The 18,223-nt window shown below is 32.9% G+C and overlaps 1 protein-coding gene across 2 annotated transcripts in view; it reads left to right on the top strand.

Moving 5' to 3' along the window:
• Window positions 1-18,223, top strand: part of LOC145286141 (rab-like protein 3) — a 197,096-nt gene that overhangs the window by 145,007 nt on the left and 33,866 nt on the right. For both annotated transcript variants that reach the window (XM_080134864.1, XM_080134863.1), the window contains exons 4-5: window positions 470-572; window positions 2,426-2,576. In XM_080134864.1, coding sequence (XP_079990990.1) covers window positions 470-572; window positions 2,426-2,576 — 254 coding nt within the window. The remainder of the gene's footprint in view (window positions 1-469; window positions 573-2,425; window positions 2,577-18,223) is intronic.

Here is an 18,223-nt window from a genome sequence, read left to right as displayed (position 1 = left end):
ACAGTTGGGGAAGCAGGAACCCGGAAGGGAGTTCCAGAGTCTAGCAGTTCTGGGGAAGAAACTATTAGGGTAGAAGGCTTTCTTACATCTAGGGATCTTTACTGCGTAGAGGTGGGACTTTGCTGTTTGACGGGATATTTACATCGAGTGGGTATAAGGGCTTGGAGTTCATCAGAGCATCTACCATTAAAATACTTGTTGACCAGGATGCAATATTTCGTTGATGGGACAGAGGTTAAAGCTTGGATGACAGTTCAGGACCTATCAGGTTGGCGACTCTCTTTGGAACCCTGCCCAGAAGTGAGACTAGTTGCAAATGCACTAGTCCAAATGTGACAACAATACTCCATACATGGGCGAATGGTGGTCTTATGTAGCAACAATTCTCCATGCATTATTATTCTGACTACTTCAGTTTTCTTCTTTCAAAATACATTATTATAATTTAAAGCATTTATTTTTCTTGCAGGTATAATTCTAGTCCATGATTTGACCAACAAGATATCCCACCAAAACTTGCGGAAATGGCTGGGTGAGGCCTTGAATAAAGGGTGTTCCAAAGACACTCCTGAGTGAGTATATGGTTTCCTTTGTCACCAAAAAGATGTTAAATATGCTGAAAGGGTAGGTCATATCTCAACTGAAGAATGTGTGACGTTTAAAGAAGGAATTTATCAGAATTCCAAAAGTCCATTTACTGTCCATCTTGGCCCATTCAATCTAATTGCACAATTCTATCAAATAGATTAACAGAAGTATGTCAGCTATGTTACTTGGTTGTTTAAATAACAATTGTTGGATGGTATTTCATGAAACGTTCTTCCTATCATAATGTTTAGAATTTTATATAGAACCAGAACACCCATCCCAATACAGGTAAAATTAATTCTGGAACAGAATAGTTTGTACCACTTTTATGTTTTTTATGAAGATTAAAATCAATATATAATGTTAAAAATCAATATATGATGTTGTAAAATATACAAGAGACAATGTTTCAAAATCTTATGTAGAATCGTTATTCTAATTTTGATCAAAATCAATTACATGATTTTAATTCTGAAAAATGTTTAAAAAGTGAAAACTAAAACTTAAGGGATTTTAAGAAGAAAGTGAAATTGAGGGAATCTTCCTTAATTTATGTTTAATGCCTATGGTTCAAATTTAATGCAAATCTTAAATATTTAAATTTTCAAATGAGATTTTGCCCAGATTATGGGCCTTAAAAGCTTTTCAAAATACTGAAAAGAAACCGAAATATGGGGCTAATTTATTAATTAGTAGGACCATATTCATAAAATATTTTAGGTTTTTGAATGAGGGTTCACTGTATGGATTGGGAGGAGGGTTGAGGGTTAGTTTTTTTTTTTTCTGATGCTTCTATACAAATGGAACTAAATCGACTTTGCAAACTAAAGTTTAGGAATATGTTAAGGTTTAGGTTATGCTTAGTTTAGGATAAAATTTAAAAACAAAGCAGTTTGGTTTGTAATGTGTAGATTATTTGATATTTTTTGTTAATGGTTGTTATCACTTTTACTTATGGTTATCATGGTCCTGTTTTTTTTTTTTTTTTTTTTTTTTTTTTTTTTTTTTGTTAAGTAGTTGCTAATTTCAGAATAGAAAAAATGCCCCCTCTCTCTCTCAAAAAAACTATAAAAAAATGAAACAATTTTAAAAGTACCCCCTCCCATTAATATTTTGAATAGAAATAAATTAATTTTGCTGATAAAAAAACAAAAATGCCACTAACCCAATTTTCTGTGTCCAAACCATTTGGTTATCATTTTATGTTTAATTAATGTTAGAAAGTGATCCTCCAACTTGAAATGCCGAATGTTTGTTTATTTATTTATTTTTTTTTGTAAGTCTTTTTTTTCATAAATCTTCAGATATTTTTTCATACTAATTACATGTAAAAAAAAAAAAAAAAAAAAAAAGATTAAACTACACCATGTGGATCCTATTTCAATGACATATATTACTGACATTAGATTCCTTTTTATTTATTTATTTTCAGAAGTGATATGCTAATGGGCATATTTTCTATTAATTTTTTGTTTATGATATTATCCTCACAATATATCATTCATCAGCAACAGAATCTCCTTAACCATTATCGTCAAGGGACCCTTGGACTTGATAACACCTAATTTTTTATTATAAGGTTCATTTAGTCTTGCATAAATACTTAAAATATTGGCTAAATTCAATTTCAGTCAGCTAAAATATGTAGAATTAAATTAGTTTCACATTTAATGTGAACCAATGTTTTAGTAAGGAAAAAAATATCACTACACATCAAACGTCTTTTATTAGTATAAAGCAAATAAATGCTATTTCGTGTGATTTCAAATTGGATATTGTTTGTTTGCAAATAAAAATTGCATAAGTTTCTCTTTTTTCTTTTTTTTTTTTTTTTAAGGAATGACTTCAATTCAGAAATGTTTGCCGGTTGGCAGATTCCTATCTTGGTGATTGGAACCAAAGTGGATTTGGCTAAAAGTTTACGAGACAACATTCTCTGTCGAAAATCCACAGTTGCTGAGGAATGTGGTGCTGCTGAATTTAATGTTGTAAGTTGAGAATTTTAATAAACTTTTTAGCTTCTTAAAATGGGCCATTGACTTGGAATGAGTATTTTGCCAAATTGATGGTTGAATATGGTCAAATGTGTATTCATTTTTGCATTAAATATCAATCCCTATTAATTTGTAACTGTGCATCAAGCAAATATCATAATAGTTCACTGCACCTTATAACAAAGGTCCATACAAAATTTCAGCCAGATTAACCCAGTAGTTTCTGAGAAAAAGTGGAACTGACAGACTAAGAGAAATATAATACCAAATTTCATTATATAAGAGCAAATTATAAATATCTCTATCCATATGTTATGTATGTTTATATATTTTTGGTTTCCCGACAAAAGGAGGGTAGACCTGTAAATTCGCCCTTGTCCGTTCGCACTTTTCTCAATAAGTACGCCTTGGAATGTTTTGAAATTTGGCACAAACATTAAACATGGTATGAGTAAAAAAGTAACAGAATGAATTTTCCAGGAAAACTCCAGTTGCCTCCATAGGAGTGCCTTTCGGGTTAAAATGGCTAAAATTGACACTTTTGTGCTTAAAAAAAATTCATGCCTTGGATTTTTATAAAACTTTCTGAAAAGTTGTAATTAACAAATGATGGACTTAGTCATTTCTTTTTTGCATAGTACAGAACTCAAATTTACATATGTTAAGGCCTAAAACTACACGTTTATTCATTTTTCACCAAGATTTGATGTCCTCTGGGGACTTTTGGGGCAAATGCTGAACTTAGTCATTTGTTTTATGCCCCGTTTACTGTACACTCATGGGCGACCATGTATACTTCACTTGTTATGTAGTGGATTCTCTCCTAAACGAAATAACCGATCATTATGAATTTTGTAACCCATTTGTAAAACTTCAGATATTTTCTATTTTGGTGGGAAATTTTAAACAATAGGTATTAGGGATCAATTAATCAATCTTCACCAAATTTCAGTTTCTTTAGAATATTTTAAATAGTTTGTAGGAAGCATAATATGGACACAACCGACCATTTAAGAAATTTAAATCTTTCAGATTGGTATTTAATTGAATCCATAGTCATTTGACATCAATTAAGCAAGATTCACTTAATCTCATTTACATAAGCCCTTTAAGCCTTAAATAGTTATTTTGTAGAATGGAAATTTTATAACGGATTTTGATCGAAATTAGAATAAGAATTTCAACCATAAGGATTAGTATCATATCTTGATAAAAATCTGAAAAAATTAAGCGTAATTTTCAACTCCAAAAATGATTCTTTGCATATTTTTTAAGCTTAACTTTCCATTGCTGGTACTACAGATAAATACTTACTGTTTTTATGATTCAAATTTATTTTATTTGCATAAAATAAACAAAACAAAAATTGAAACTTTGCATAAATTTGTTAGGTACACTTTAGAAGAATGCAATATATTTACAAGATTTGAAAAAAAATGTTTTAAAAGTTAAATAAAAGATTTTTGTCAAGAAAAATGTAAATTCCTTTCCTCCTGGCTTCGATGTCCAAAAAAAAAAATGTTCTCATCACCCTGCCGTCCAATTTCCTCAAACTGCAAAACCATAACTCTCTGCTCACAAAACTCGCTCCTTCTGTCACTAAATCCTAAATCTCTATAAAAATATGGCTTTTATAATACAATCAGCAGCATCTCATTTGCATAAAGCGATCAGTTGGATTAGCATAAAACCGGAAAGGCAGCCATTTTTTTTTTCTTTTCTTTTTATCTGCATGGGACCACACAAGAAACAGGAGTGTACTGATTTTTTTAATGCCTTTTAATTACACGCTCCCTTGATCTTTAAGATCAATAATCGGTTTTATAGTTCACTATCCATGCTGAATGTCTTCGTTTGCAGTGCGACTGTCACACCAGTTCTTCTTGCATGATTTCTTCAATCTGATTTTTTAATGCCTTTTAATTACAAAAAATACTATCAAACATAATTAAATCAGAAGTAGAACATAGTGTTTTTTTTTTTTTTTTGTTTTTTGTTTTTTTTTAAATCTTTTTAATCTATTTCTTTTATGTTCTCAGCTATTGTCTGGTAGACTTTTGTGCAGTTCCTCATCTAACATTTGCAAATATTACAAGCGGGTGAGCTAAACTTATGAAAACAGCTTGACTTTGAATTGGATGCAGTATAAATCAATTTGTGAATTTTTATGTTTTTGTGTGAGATAAACTTTGGCATCAATTCTTCTTTGATTCTGTAATACTTGCTTAGACTTATGAATTCCTTGGAGCCCCAGGCAGTCAAAGTAATCCATAGTTTTCAGCCTCCCCTCACATGTCTGTATACAGATTGTAAAACAAAATTAAGATTGTTTGGAATGGATATAGAAATCTCTAAAATCGAGACTACTAATCTATATATATATATATATATATATATGAACAAATGATTAATAAAATATGTTAAAAGACATCTTGAAAAAGAGTTAAAAACATATTTAATTTTAACAAAAGGAAGCACAAGATAAGTGAATAGTCCTTAATCCGCGGAGTTTCGAAGAAATACTCTCCTTCTCATCAGAGGGCAGGAATTAGCAAAATGCAGGATCGGATTTTGCATATAAAAGTATTTAATGAAACTACAAGTAAGTCAAAGATCTTACTTGGTTAAAAAAAAGGGGTGAGGTAAGGGGAACAGGAGGCAAAAGAAAAATAATAAAAAGATTTCACATGAATGGATAGTCCGGTGAAGGGTAAAAATCCAAAAATGGTAAAATCCAAAACGGTCGAATTTAAAATTTCAATCCAATGGGTAAATTGTTTTAAATATTATCTCTAGTGCTTTTCTTTTAATGATTTGGAATTCATTCCATTTGCGCTTTTTTCCAAGGAACTCTGCCTTTTGGATGATTTTGGACCATTTGGAATTTAACCAAGTAAGATCTGTGACTTACTTGTAGTTTCATTAAATACTTTTATATGCAAAATCCGATCCTGCATTTTGCTAATTCCTGCCCTCTGATGAAACTCCGTGGATTAAGGACTATCCACTTATCTTGTGCTTCCTTTTTTTAAAATTAAATATGTTTTTAACTCTTTTTCAAGATGTCTTTTAACATATTTTATTAATCATTTGTTCATATTATAAGCTCTATTTCCTTTTCGGTTTTATTGAGCTTTTTACATCTGGCTGAGTTTATTTTACTTGTAAATATTAACTCTTTAATATTTATAATATATTTTAAGTTTACCATTTTGATTACCTTAGTAAACTTATTGTAACTTATATATATATATATATATATATATAAAAAAAGGGGTAAAATGTGTATGTGTTTGTATGTTTGCCATAAACTTTTCACACATGTGACAGATCCTCACGAGATCAGTATTGTTCTGAAGCTCGATGCTTTTGACTACAAATATCAAAAAATTGGCCAAAAACATTCATTCCTTCACCCTCAACTGGGCAGTTTTTTTTTACAAGGTGGGGTCTGTTTTTCCATTGACATTTTTGCAAATCATCATCTTTGTTGGATTAACTACGCTTAATTTTGCTGCTCTCAATTTCCAGTTGTACGATGGAGACATCAGCTAAGATATTAGGTTTATTGGGGGGGGGGGTTGCCTCCTTCGCATTATGGGTTCGAACCTGCCTGCCTACTACCACTTTATTTTTTTTTTTAACATTTCTCTTCACCCAAACTGCCCACTGTTGTTTTGATCCCCCCCTACACCCACTTTTTTATCCCCCCCCCAGGTTCCTTACTACACCTCCACACACCCGGGCAATGCCAGGTACCCCCACTAGTAAAAAATAATTCTTTGTTTATTGAAACCTTTGACTAGTTTGTCACAGAAATAATCCACTGACTAGACACATTTGAAAGACTGGAAATTTGCCTAATGTAAGTGTATTCTTAAATATTATTCTAAAGACATTTAAATTGTGTTTTATGAATTCTAAATTAATTACTAACAGAAATTAAATAGATTCTTTTTTATATATACAAACTTAAAAGTATTATTGTAGATTAGCACCCTCAGCTAAATCATCCCTCCAAACTAAAACAAGATTCAGCACTTTTAGGCGACTACGTGTTAACACTCTGAAAAACATGGTGGGAAGAAAAAAAATCAATTAAGCATTTAGTAAGGAGGATCTGATTCACATATTTAATTTAAAATAAATTCCATTTCTGAGACATTGTAGCATTTTAGAGCAGTTAACTAAAAATTAATTTTGCCTGGAAGATAAATTCTGTTCTTTTTTTTTTTTTTTTATAGCCTTCCCACATGACAATATTCAAAGAAGTGAAGTGAAAAAAAGCGTAATTGTTTTAACGTTTAAAACAATTATGACTTTTTTCACTTCTTTGAATATTGTCATGTTAAGGACAGCATTTGGAATAAGCATCCCAAACTCCCCATGTTAAAAATGGCTTTCAGAATAGACACCACCAACCTCCCCATCTTATGAATAATAATAGACACCTCCAACATCTCCATGTACCGAACGGTATTCAGAGTAGACAACTCCCTTTTTTTTTGGGGGGGGGGGACAATTCCCACAAATTTAACCGCGATAATCATTGTCAGCATACCTACTTGCAAATGCTGAAAAAGAAAATTTGGGGGTGGCAGTGTCAGTATGGGTGAAGTAAATTTGTTTCTCGCGTGTGGCAGCCAGTGAATGACAGTGCATGATACAGGTCTTTATATCTGTGTGAGTGGTTGTCATCGCAAAGTTTGAATGAGATTTTATTAAGCAGTCTAGTGGAAAACCTATAAAAGTCGGCATCCTAAAGAAAAATGTGGAGGTGGACCTAATGTATAAATTTACCCCCCTCCTCCCCCAAAAAAGTAAACGTGTGCGCAATTTCTAGAATCGGTCTGGGAAGAAATTAAAATGCAGTACTCTGCCAAAATCAATTCCCTTATTATTGAAATTTATGTTAAAACTGTAGGGTAATCAGCAAAAAATATCAGTAAGACCACAACTTTCAAGTCTGTCAGTTGCGGTATGTAAGTACAAATTGTCAAATCTCTAAATAGTTTGACAAAATAGATCAGATATAAACATAAAAAATATAGTTATATGCAAAGATATGCGCTAAAAAAGTAAATGGAGGAAAAAGTTTACGTATGTTTATATATTTTTATTGTAAACAAAAGTAAGCTTATAATATATTCTTCTATAAATATAAAAGCAAAAATGTATGTATGTATGTATGTATGCTTTTCCTCGATGTCCACAAAAGGCTTCTTTCAGAGAACCGCTCGCTCGCTTCACAACTTAAAACTTTTTATTTCATCTATAAATTGTAATATCTGACAGTTAACCACAGAGCTCGCCTGTCTATTTAATTTTAATGACTTTCAAACGTTAATTATTCCACATTTCCCGCATCGGCACGCGTTACATTCGGTTTTCGGTATAAACAAAAAGCGAAACTCGACTCTAATCATAGTTTGACAAAATAGATCAGATATAAACATAAAAAATATAGTTATATGCAAAGATATGCACTAAAAAAGTAAATGGAGGAAAAAGTTTACATATGTTTATATATTTTTATTGTAAGCAAAAGTAAGCTTAAAATATAGTTAAATATAAAAATAGTTTAACAAGAGAGAGAGAGAGTGGGGAATGATATATACAGTGAAAGAATCCAGTAGCCGTAACATTTATTTGTAAATTGGCGATAATTGTAATAGTGAGAGAGAGAAATGTATAGTAACCAAGATGTTTATTTACATGCAAATGACTGCTTGGATGGATATTTAATTATCTAAAAAGAATTTGCAGTTTGTAATGTTTATTAACATCTAATAAATGTTTTTGCAAAATATTTAAAAGCGAAAGTTGTGCGTTTCTTTGTTAACACATAATAACGGGAACACGCACACAGTAAACAAAGTACCGTGACCCCCCCCCCCCAAAAAAAAATGTAAATATATTGTAAGGTTACGGAATATCTCTATGTAGACAATAAATAATTTTTGTCTTTTTTGCAATAGTTATAAAAACAGATGGCTTGTTTTTTGTGTCGGGCACTTTGCTGGGTCCAAGAATGTTTCTTAGTGACACCATTTTTGGGGGGGTTAATTTTAATAACTGTTCGTTTATATCTAGAAAAATAGAATTCCATAATATATGAATACTCAGAGCTCAGCCAATGAGAGTTGCCGGATATTTATAAGGGAGAAATTATAATTTTTGGAGCAGGGAATGGAATAATAATGGTATATCTAAGAGTTTATGATTCAGTTACGAAAGATGACATGAAAATATAATTATAATGTATATGTATCTTCCTGGTGATGACTGGGTGTGGTATGAGGACTTTATATATAGAGGGAAAAATAGGAACTACTTCTTCTAAAGATGGTGCGAATGTGATGGTGTTCCTAGGATGGAATGTAGGATTTTATTATAAGGAATAAATGTGTATATAATGTCGTTCTAAAGTTACATAAGATGGTGGATAATAGTTGAGACATAATAAATTTGTATGTGCATCTGTTGCTGCAAACCTACAGTACTTTGGTTCAGAGGGGAATTTCTGAAATCATTTTATTATATAGTAGATAGTGGTATTTCTATTATCTGTATCTGTTTCTTTTTACATTAAAACAAATCAATCTACTACATATTTGTCATATTGACGGCAGCAATAACCAACCAAATCTTTATAATCTAGGATAAAAACAATAACATTCTTTGGTTGAGAGAATGAACAGAATAGATAATAATACATCTTTGCTTGATTCTTTCTCGGATTAAGAATATTTTCCTAAATAGTAACTATGTTATTTAGAAACTTAAATTTTCTGTTCCTAAATCGTCTTATTTTGCATATGAATCGCAAACTATTTTCAATGATTTATGAAGACATTTAAATAGTATTTTGTCAACTAACAACAACCACATATTGGCTTTGTATTAAAAAAGAAATAAGTTTTTATTTATTTCACTATTTTCAACCAATGACAACAAAAACTTTGAGAAAAAAATATTTAAAAAGATGTATTCGCATAATATATGCTCCTCACCAAGTGTATTTTTTGTTTGTGAAAATATATGCAGATATAACAGGGTTATTTTACAGTGACTCAAAAAATTAAAAAAAAGAACAAATATCCAATTAAAGAAATTTAAAAAGAATCGGAATTGGTAATTGCCTCGGAATCAGGAAAAATTTTGAAATTGCCCCCATCATTATATGTGTGTGCATGTAAAATTTGTAAAATTATTGTATATAAATTGCTTCCAAAACTTTGTCTTCTAATATATAAAAATTCAACAGGTTAAATGCTTAAAACTTCCCAAATTTTGAAAGGTAACAAAATAATTCTTTTTGCACAACTATTAAACGTTTACTATTAAAAGTTTAAAAAAAAAGTTTTTTTAAAAATAAGCCTTTATTTACAAATAAACTAAAATGCATTCTGGAACATTTAATCACATAATTAAATATAATTTTCAAGTGAGAGAAGAAACACACCCACATATAGATAAGAAGTGATCATACGGTTTTATTAGATGAGTGCAACAATTAACAAGACTTAAACTAATTGAAATTTTAGTAAAAAAATAGTAATATAAGATGCTTGCTTCAACACTAAGTAATGAATCAAGTAACATAGAGTACCTTAGGGGTGTATCCTTGGACCTTTTATTAATCCTAATATTCATAAATGACCGCCCTGTTAAAATTGTCTCTGAGATGGGTATATTTGCTGATGACACCATGCTCTATAACAGGCACAAGGAGAAAACAAATGAACACATATCTAAGGAAATGGCAGAAACACTAGAGAAAGACCCCAATCCGTAGTGGAATGGGGGACAAAAATGGATGGTCACATTCAATACTGCCAAGACTATGCTTGTTTCCTTCAATAATTACAAGAAACCTTCTCTACCACAAATAGCAATGGCCAAAAACCCGTTACCTGAGAGTACTTCTTTCAAACTCCTCAGCCTAACGTTCACAGGAAACATAAGTTGGAACAGATACATTGAGAACATTGCCAAGGCTGCTGCGAAGAAGGTGGGCTGTGTTTATTTGCTTCCCCACAAGAGCAAATTAGGCATGAGGCCATTTTTTTAATGTGGAGGGGAAGGGGAATAGAGACCAGCTCCTGAGAGGTGGAAAATGGGAGCTGGATAGTGAGAGCCTCTTGGTATATAGGGTTACCCCTACATGGACCAGAAACTCATTGCCACAAGGGCAATGGTCTTTGCTTGCAGCATCTGCTAGAATAGATGCTATACTTTCATCTTGGCTTGAAGGCCACAAAAACCCTCCTGCAAGGAAGGTGGGCTCTCTCTACCGTGCCAGAAAGTTACTTACACCTGAAAGTATCCTGTACCTCTACAAAGCCACCATTCGTCCATGTATCAAGTATTGTTGTCACATTTGGGCTAGTGCATCTGCTACTAGTCTCTCACTCCTGGACAGGGTTCAAAAGGGAGTCGCCAACCTGTTAGGTGCTGAACTGTCATCTAAACCTCAGCTTCTGCCCTATCAATGAAATATTGTATCCCTCTGCCTGTTCTACAAGTATTTTAATGGTTAATGCTTTTAATTAGGTGAATGCTCTGACAAACTACAAGCATTTGTACTCGCTTGACGTAAATACCCCCAACAAACCCGACAAGCAGCTAAATCCCACCCCTACACCATGGAAATCCCTAGGTGTAAGGAAGCCTTCTACTCCAATAGTTTCTTCCCCAGAGCTGCTAGACTTTGGAACTCCCTTCCGGGATTCTGCTTTCCCAACTGAAGTTCAAGTGTAATGTGAACAGACATCTTGCTACTCATCTCCCTTCATAATATCCCTGCAGCTTATGTCCTCGATGGTAGTCCCCTACTTCAAAGTGGCACTGTACCTTGTTTGGAGTGAAAATGGAATTGAAAAAAAAAAAAATGTATTTCATCATGCATGCCTGAAGTCATTTTAATTTTTAATGGAAGACTAGCCAGGCACCCAGCATTGTCCGGTTATAAAATACGCTTAAATATTATATTTTAATTTATGCAGATTTTATATTTAGAGCCAATTCTCTATTGATTATTATATTGTATCCAATATATAGTAGTGATTTCAAAAGTAAAAATAAAATATGACTTGGGTGCTATCAGCTAGAATCGAAACCAAAACAGTTACCACTATAGACTTGATCGTTAATCTAGATTAGCAAGAAATAGTTAAAATGAACTGACTTTAATGTATAAATGTATACATATTTGTGCATGCGTACAAGAGCTTTTAAGTTGATTTATGCCTGCCAAGTTCCAATCATTTAAAATTTTGATCCTCTTAGCAGCATTTTTCACTAGCTTTTATATATATACTAGTTTGGGTGCCTGGTGTTTCCCAAGTGTTTGGAGGTGTGTTAAGCAAAAAAAAAAAAAAGTAGTAGTAGGCAGGCTTGAACCCATACCGCGAAGGAGGAAAGGAACGTGAAAAAAAAAAAAAAGTGACATCGTTGCCTTTGCGTCCACCACCAAATGGGAAGTGGCGAAGGTTTAAATTAAGGCTAGTCAATTGAAAAGAGGGGAGGACTTTCGAAAATATTGGTGAAAAAAGCGACCCCTTCCTGTAGAAAAGTGCCCAGTTGAGGGTGGAGAAATTAATGTTTTTAACCAATTTTTCGATATTTGTCATCCGAAGGGTTGAGCTTCAAAACAATACCAATCTTGTGAAAATCCGTCACCTCTGTCGAAAGTTTTAGGCAGACATACATGCATACATTTAAATAGACACGTGAGATTTATATAATAGACTGGCAGGGGTTCCCGGCGTTGCCCAGGTGTTTGGGGGTGTGTATGTAGGAGAGGATGACCCTATTTTAATATTATAAAAAAACATGATGTTAAGAAAAACTGGAAAAACCAAAACAAAGCAAAATCGTGAACAAACATAAAAAAGAGGAAAAAAAGTTTAAGTAGAAAGACAAGCTCGAACACGAAGCATTGAGGCTAAGGCAGAAAAAAAATGCCTGACACGTTACCCCTGCGCCAAAGAGACATACACTTAATAACAGATAAAATTAAACCTTTAAAAACACTTGCAGGTGGTTAAAACTAACGCGAACGTTTTCTAGGGCAAACATGACATCATTGTCGTAGTAGCAGGAGCAGAGAAAATGAAGGAACAATTTTTTCGGCACCCTCCTTGTAGAAAACGGCCCAGTTTAGGGTGAAGGAATTAATGTTTTTGGCCAATTTTTCGATATTTGTCGGGCGAAAGTTGGAGCTTTTAAATGATACCTATCTGGCGAAAATCCGTGGCCTGTGTCGAAAGTTTTTGCGAGACATACAAACACACACACACACACACACACACACACACACACAAACATTTTCGCTTTTATATATATAGACTAGCAGGGGGGGGTACCCGGCGTTGCCCGGGTGCTTAGTGGGGGGGATGTAATCAAAACAAAAGAATAAGCGAAGTAAATATTTTTAAATATTAAATTATTAAATATTTTTTTATTTGTTTGAATATTATATATAAAAAAAAATGTTAAAACTTAAAAAAAATTTTTAAAAACACAAAAAAAAAAACTAACGTAATGCAAATGAACGATGTTAAAATTTCTTAAAATCGGAAAAACAAAAAAAGAAAACGCGAATGTGATGGAAAAAAACCCAGAAAAATGAACGTTAAAACTTTAAAAAATCTGAAAAATAAAAACAAAAAAAAACACGTGAAAAATGGCTTAAATAACCCTGTTTCAATATTAAAATTTTAAAAATTGAAAAAAAAAAAAGACATCTCACACCACGATTCGAACTTACAACCTTTAGATAATGACGCCGACCTCTAATCAAGTGAGCTAAGACAACGTTGACGAAATTGGGTCGGTTTGTAAATATTTAAACTAAATCATGTTCCGACATCATTTGCGCATGCATAGAAGCCAACTTGTCATGAGGACAGTTTTTGCTACACCCTCCCTGTGCAAAACTGATGATTTTAGGGTGAAGGAATTAATGTTTTTGGCCAATTTTTCGATATTTGTTGGGCGAAGGTTCGAGCTTTAAAATGATACCTATCTGGCGAAAATCCGTGGCCCGTGTCGAAAGTTTTTACGAAACATACAAACACACACACACACAAACATTTTCGCTTTTATATATATAGATAAAACAATAGTTCACATTAAATGCAATCATTTGACCTGCCTTGTGCCACTCTGCGACCTTACATCTCTAAAGAGATGCACTTTGAAAAAATGACGATAGACAGTGGTTTTATTTATTTATTTATTTATATATATGAGAGAGAGATTTCGGATTCAAAAGTTTGTCAATGTCTAGATTCTTAAAAATCTTGAATCATGGTCAGTCATCCTTTGTTTAAAAATTAGAAAGGGGAGGCGATTTAAATTTCCTGTTAATAACCTTTGTCTCATGAACAAAAGAAATTTGTGGATTTCTCTGGAATCATATAAGCATGGAATTTATAATTTTGCTATTATGTTCCATTCCACTTAACTTCTAACGTTACTCGGCTAATTAATGTTAATTGAAAGATCTTCTAAAGGGAGACAATTTACTAAATTGAACGCCTGGGCTTTGTTAATTGTAAGTCATTGTACAGAGTGGTGTAAAAGCATTTATTATACAAACGAACGAATGTTGCATACACATGTAATAACAAGTATGTGTGAGAAAAACACTTCTAAGTCCTAATGCCTCAAGTACTGGAATTGTATGCCAATTTAACTGAAAGAATAAAAGAAAATAAAAGCACATCAATTTTTATTTTTTAAGATGTATCATTTTCACTTCAATATAAGATGTCGGTAATATACAGTTTATATCTATTTTATACCACCCTGTATACTAAAGAAACCAAAACATGTACTATATCAATTTATTTTAAATAATTAAATTTTTTTTAACTATTACACTAAAACATTTGGCATTTCTGCAGTATGCAGACAGCGGCCATTGTTTTTGGTGTGTTTCAATAAACTGTCGCCAAGTGGCGCTTCTCAGTCAAAGAACAGGACGATAACTCGTCATTTAAATTATTTGTTGGGGGGGGGGACAACACATTTTTACTTTATAAAAATCCAATGTTGCTTTCATTACAAATTTGGAAAAAAAATTCTTGTTTGTTATTTATATGCCGTGTTATTTGACCAAGAAGAAATTGGAATTATTGCCTCCCCAATATGGGCACTGTCTGCATACTGCAGAAGTGCTAAAACATTTTCTTTCTTCATTTTAGTAGATTTTATTACAAATTCCTACAAATAATTGTCAGCATAAGATTTTTCATAAAATTGTATGCAAGAAAAGTTGTGCCTAATGTTTACAACACTTTTCTTATGAATAAAAATTATGTACGACGTAAGTAGTGATAGGACAATTCCAAAATTTTTCCTAATTCCAATACAATTACTGATTCTGTTCTAAAATCCTGATTCCGATACAAGTACTGACATCGAATTTGGTTCTTTTAAAATTTGGGAAGAGGAGGCATATATTACAAGTGTAGATCTTTCTAAATATTTTCTGTTTTCCTTGTAATTGATTGAAAATTGTGAGACAAGGTTTGTTTTCCTTTTAAAACAAATCTTTTCCATTTGGTTATTGTTTATGCCATTTGAAATTTTCATAAACGATTAAAAAGAATCAACGATTGGTATGCAAGATAAGAAAACCGTTTAGAAACAGAAATAGTTAACACAGTCTGTCTTATGTCAAGAATGAGTTTCTACATAATAATGTTACTATTTAGAAAACCATTCTTAACATTTGGACGGGTCTATGTTAAATATTTTCTGCCATACGTCTATGAAGTAATGTTCATGTTTTTTTTTTTTCTCGCAATTATAAAGATTTGGTCAGTCACTAAATTGTGTTACTGTAAAAAGAAACAAATTGCATTAATGGCAAATAGATTAACACATTTAGCTAAATGAGATTCTACTTTTTCTTTTCTCCTAAAATGACTTTGTTGAGATGATTATGTGGTAAAAAAAACAAAAAAAAAAACAATTTAGAATTTCGCATAGGAAAGCAGTTTCATACATAAATTTAATTTAGAATGATAATCATTTCTGGCCAATTTTTATTTATTTTTTTAATTCCATTTTCACCCCAAAACAAGGCACAGTGCCACTTTGATGAAGGGGGCTACTATCAGGGACATAAGTTGCAGGGACATGTAGGGAGTTGAGCAACAAGATGTCCGTTCACATTACACTTGAACTTCTGCATGTCAGTATAGTTGGAAAAGCAGGAAACCAGAAGGGAGTTCCAGAGTCTAGCAGTTCTGGGGAAGAAACTATTAGGGTAGAAGGCTTTCTTACATCTAGGGATCTTTACTGTGTAGGGGTGGGACTTTGCTGTTTGACGGGATATTTACATCGAGTGGGTATAAGGGCTTGTAGTTCGTCAGAGCATCTACCATTAAAATATTTGTTGACCAGGATGCAATATTTCGTTGATGGGACAGAGGTCAAAGCTTGGTTAAAGTTCAGGACCTATCAGGTTGGCAACTCTCTTTTGAACCCTGCCCAGAAGTGAGACTCGTAGCAGATGCACTAGTCCAAATGTGACAACAATACTCCATACATGGGCGAATGGTGGTCTTATAGAGGTACAGGATACTTTCAGGTTTAAGTAACTTTCTAGCACAGTAGAGAGAGCCTACCTTCCTCACAGCAGCCCTGGCAATGCTCTCAATGTATCTGTTTCAGCTCATGTTTCCTGTGAACATTAAGCTGAGGAGTTTGGAAGAAGTAGCAGGCCTTCTTACATCTAGAGATCTCTACTGTGTAGGGGTAGGACTTTGCTGCTTGTCAGGTTTGACAGGGTATTTACGTCGAGGGGGGGGTACAAGAGCTTGTAGTTCGTTGGCGCATTCACCATTAAAATACTTGTAGAACAGGCAGAGAGATGCAGCATTTTGTCGATGGGACAGAGGTTGAAGCTTTGATGACAGTTTAGGACCTATCAGGTTAGCAACTCTCTTTTGAACCCTGTCCAGGAGCGAGAGACTAGTTGCAGATGCACCAGCCAAAACGTGACAACAATATGCGATACATGGGCGAATGGTTATCTTGTAGAGATACAGGATACTGTCAGGCATAAGTTGCTTTCTAGCACGGTAGAGAGAGCCCACCTTCTTCGCAGCGACCTTGGCAATACTCTCAATGTATCTGTTCCAGCTCATGTTCCCTGTGAACATTAAGCCGAGAAGTTTTAAGTTTAAATATAGATATAATTCCCCTTATGTATTTGATCCAAGATTTTGATAAACTCAGTATCAAATTTTTATCCATATTTTTCACTTGTGTCCAAAGGGAAGAAGTACCATAAACATTATTTCAGAAGAAGCTGATGACAAACAATGAGTGCTCAGACGTTGCCATCGAAATTGAAAAACCTTGTTCAGAGCATTTTAAATCTTTTAATATCAAGTATGAACATTTTAAATCTTTTAATATCAAGTATGAACATTTTAAATCTTTTAATATCAAGTATGAACATTTTAAATCTTTTAATATCAGGTATGAACATTTTAAATCTTTTAATATCAGGTATGAACATTTTAAATCTTTTAATATCAAGTATGAACTCCTTGAAATATTTAGTGAATATGTGCAAAAAGGTTTACAAAGGAATGTTTGTAGTAATCTATTAATATAAATCTCAGTTGTCTGGTAGTGTCTGTGTGTTTACCTTAATGCTTATGTCTAGCTAAAAGTCAAAAACTACAAAACTGACCACCATGAATATGGTATTGTCGAAACCATTGACCCTTTGGGCATATAATATCAAAAATTCAGAAAAAAAAAATTTTCTACTGTAAAAACTGCAGAATTATGATGAAATCATGTCTTTCTAAACAATTTCAACATGTGTGCATGCATGAATCGTGCATATCTCGGATATGTTAAATACATTGTCAAGTTGTGATCATTGCGCTATGACAAACAATGGGTTAAAGGGTTGTCTCATCACTATTAGTTTTTGCATCGTTTGAAGGAGATATAAAAAAAACATTCTGAAGTTTACAGACTGTGCTGATGAGATAACTGCCCCCAAAGTAACATGGTCGTTGCAACGGACCGTAAAGAGAAATCTTTCTAGACTGAGGCAGCATTTAAGAAATTCAATTAAAGTGGTATATAGTAATTTAGAATAGCTTTTCTTTGTATCCAGTCTGGTAAAGAATCTGATGAGGAAGTGGTCAAGTATTTCTTTTTTAGGGTGATTATATTTTCGTGTTTTTATTTGTTAGGTGTGGGGGTATCAACGTTGCCCACGAAGGGATTTACATATAGTAATGAATAAGTGCTCAATATTTTTAGTATAGCAGGTGTTCTTATATTTATTATTTGTGGATCCACACAACGCCAGGTATCCCTGCTGGTATACTAATAAATACAACATGATAGCCTTCCAATCTAATGTAAATTAGTTCGTTAAATTGTCCTCATAAATTATCAAATACACACTATTACTTCACTACTACCTTACATTCATTAACCCTTATCCTCGAGTGGCCTTCGGGCCTTGATAAGTGGTGACCTTAATTAAAAAATAAAAAAAAGAAATTAGACTCTAATAATCAATGTTAAAACATGGGAATGGGATTCATAACGCATTCCGTTGCCCTTAGTCTTATGTTGTAAATGAACAA

This window comes from Euprymna scolopes, chromosome 10, assembly GCF_053919585.1.
Source record: "Euprymna scolopes isolate OS-2025 chromosome 10, ASM5391958v1, whole genome shotgun sequence".
Classification (NCBI taxonomy): domain Eukaryota; kingdom Metazoa; phylum Mollusca; class Cephalopoda; order Sepiida; family Sepiolidae; genus Euprymna; species Euprymna scolopes.
Note: the sequence above shows the minus strand (reverse complement) of the source record. Positions and strands in the feature narration are given on the sequence as shown.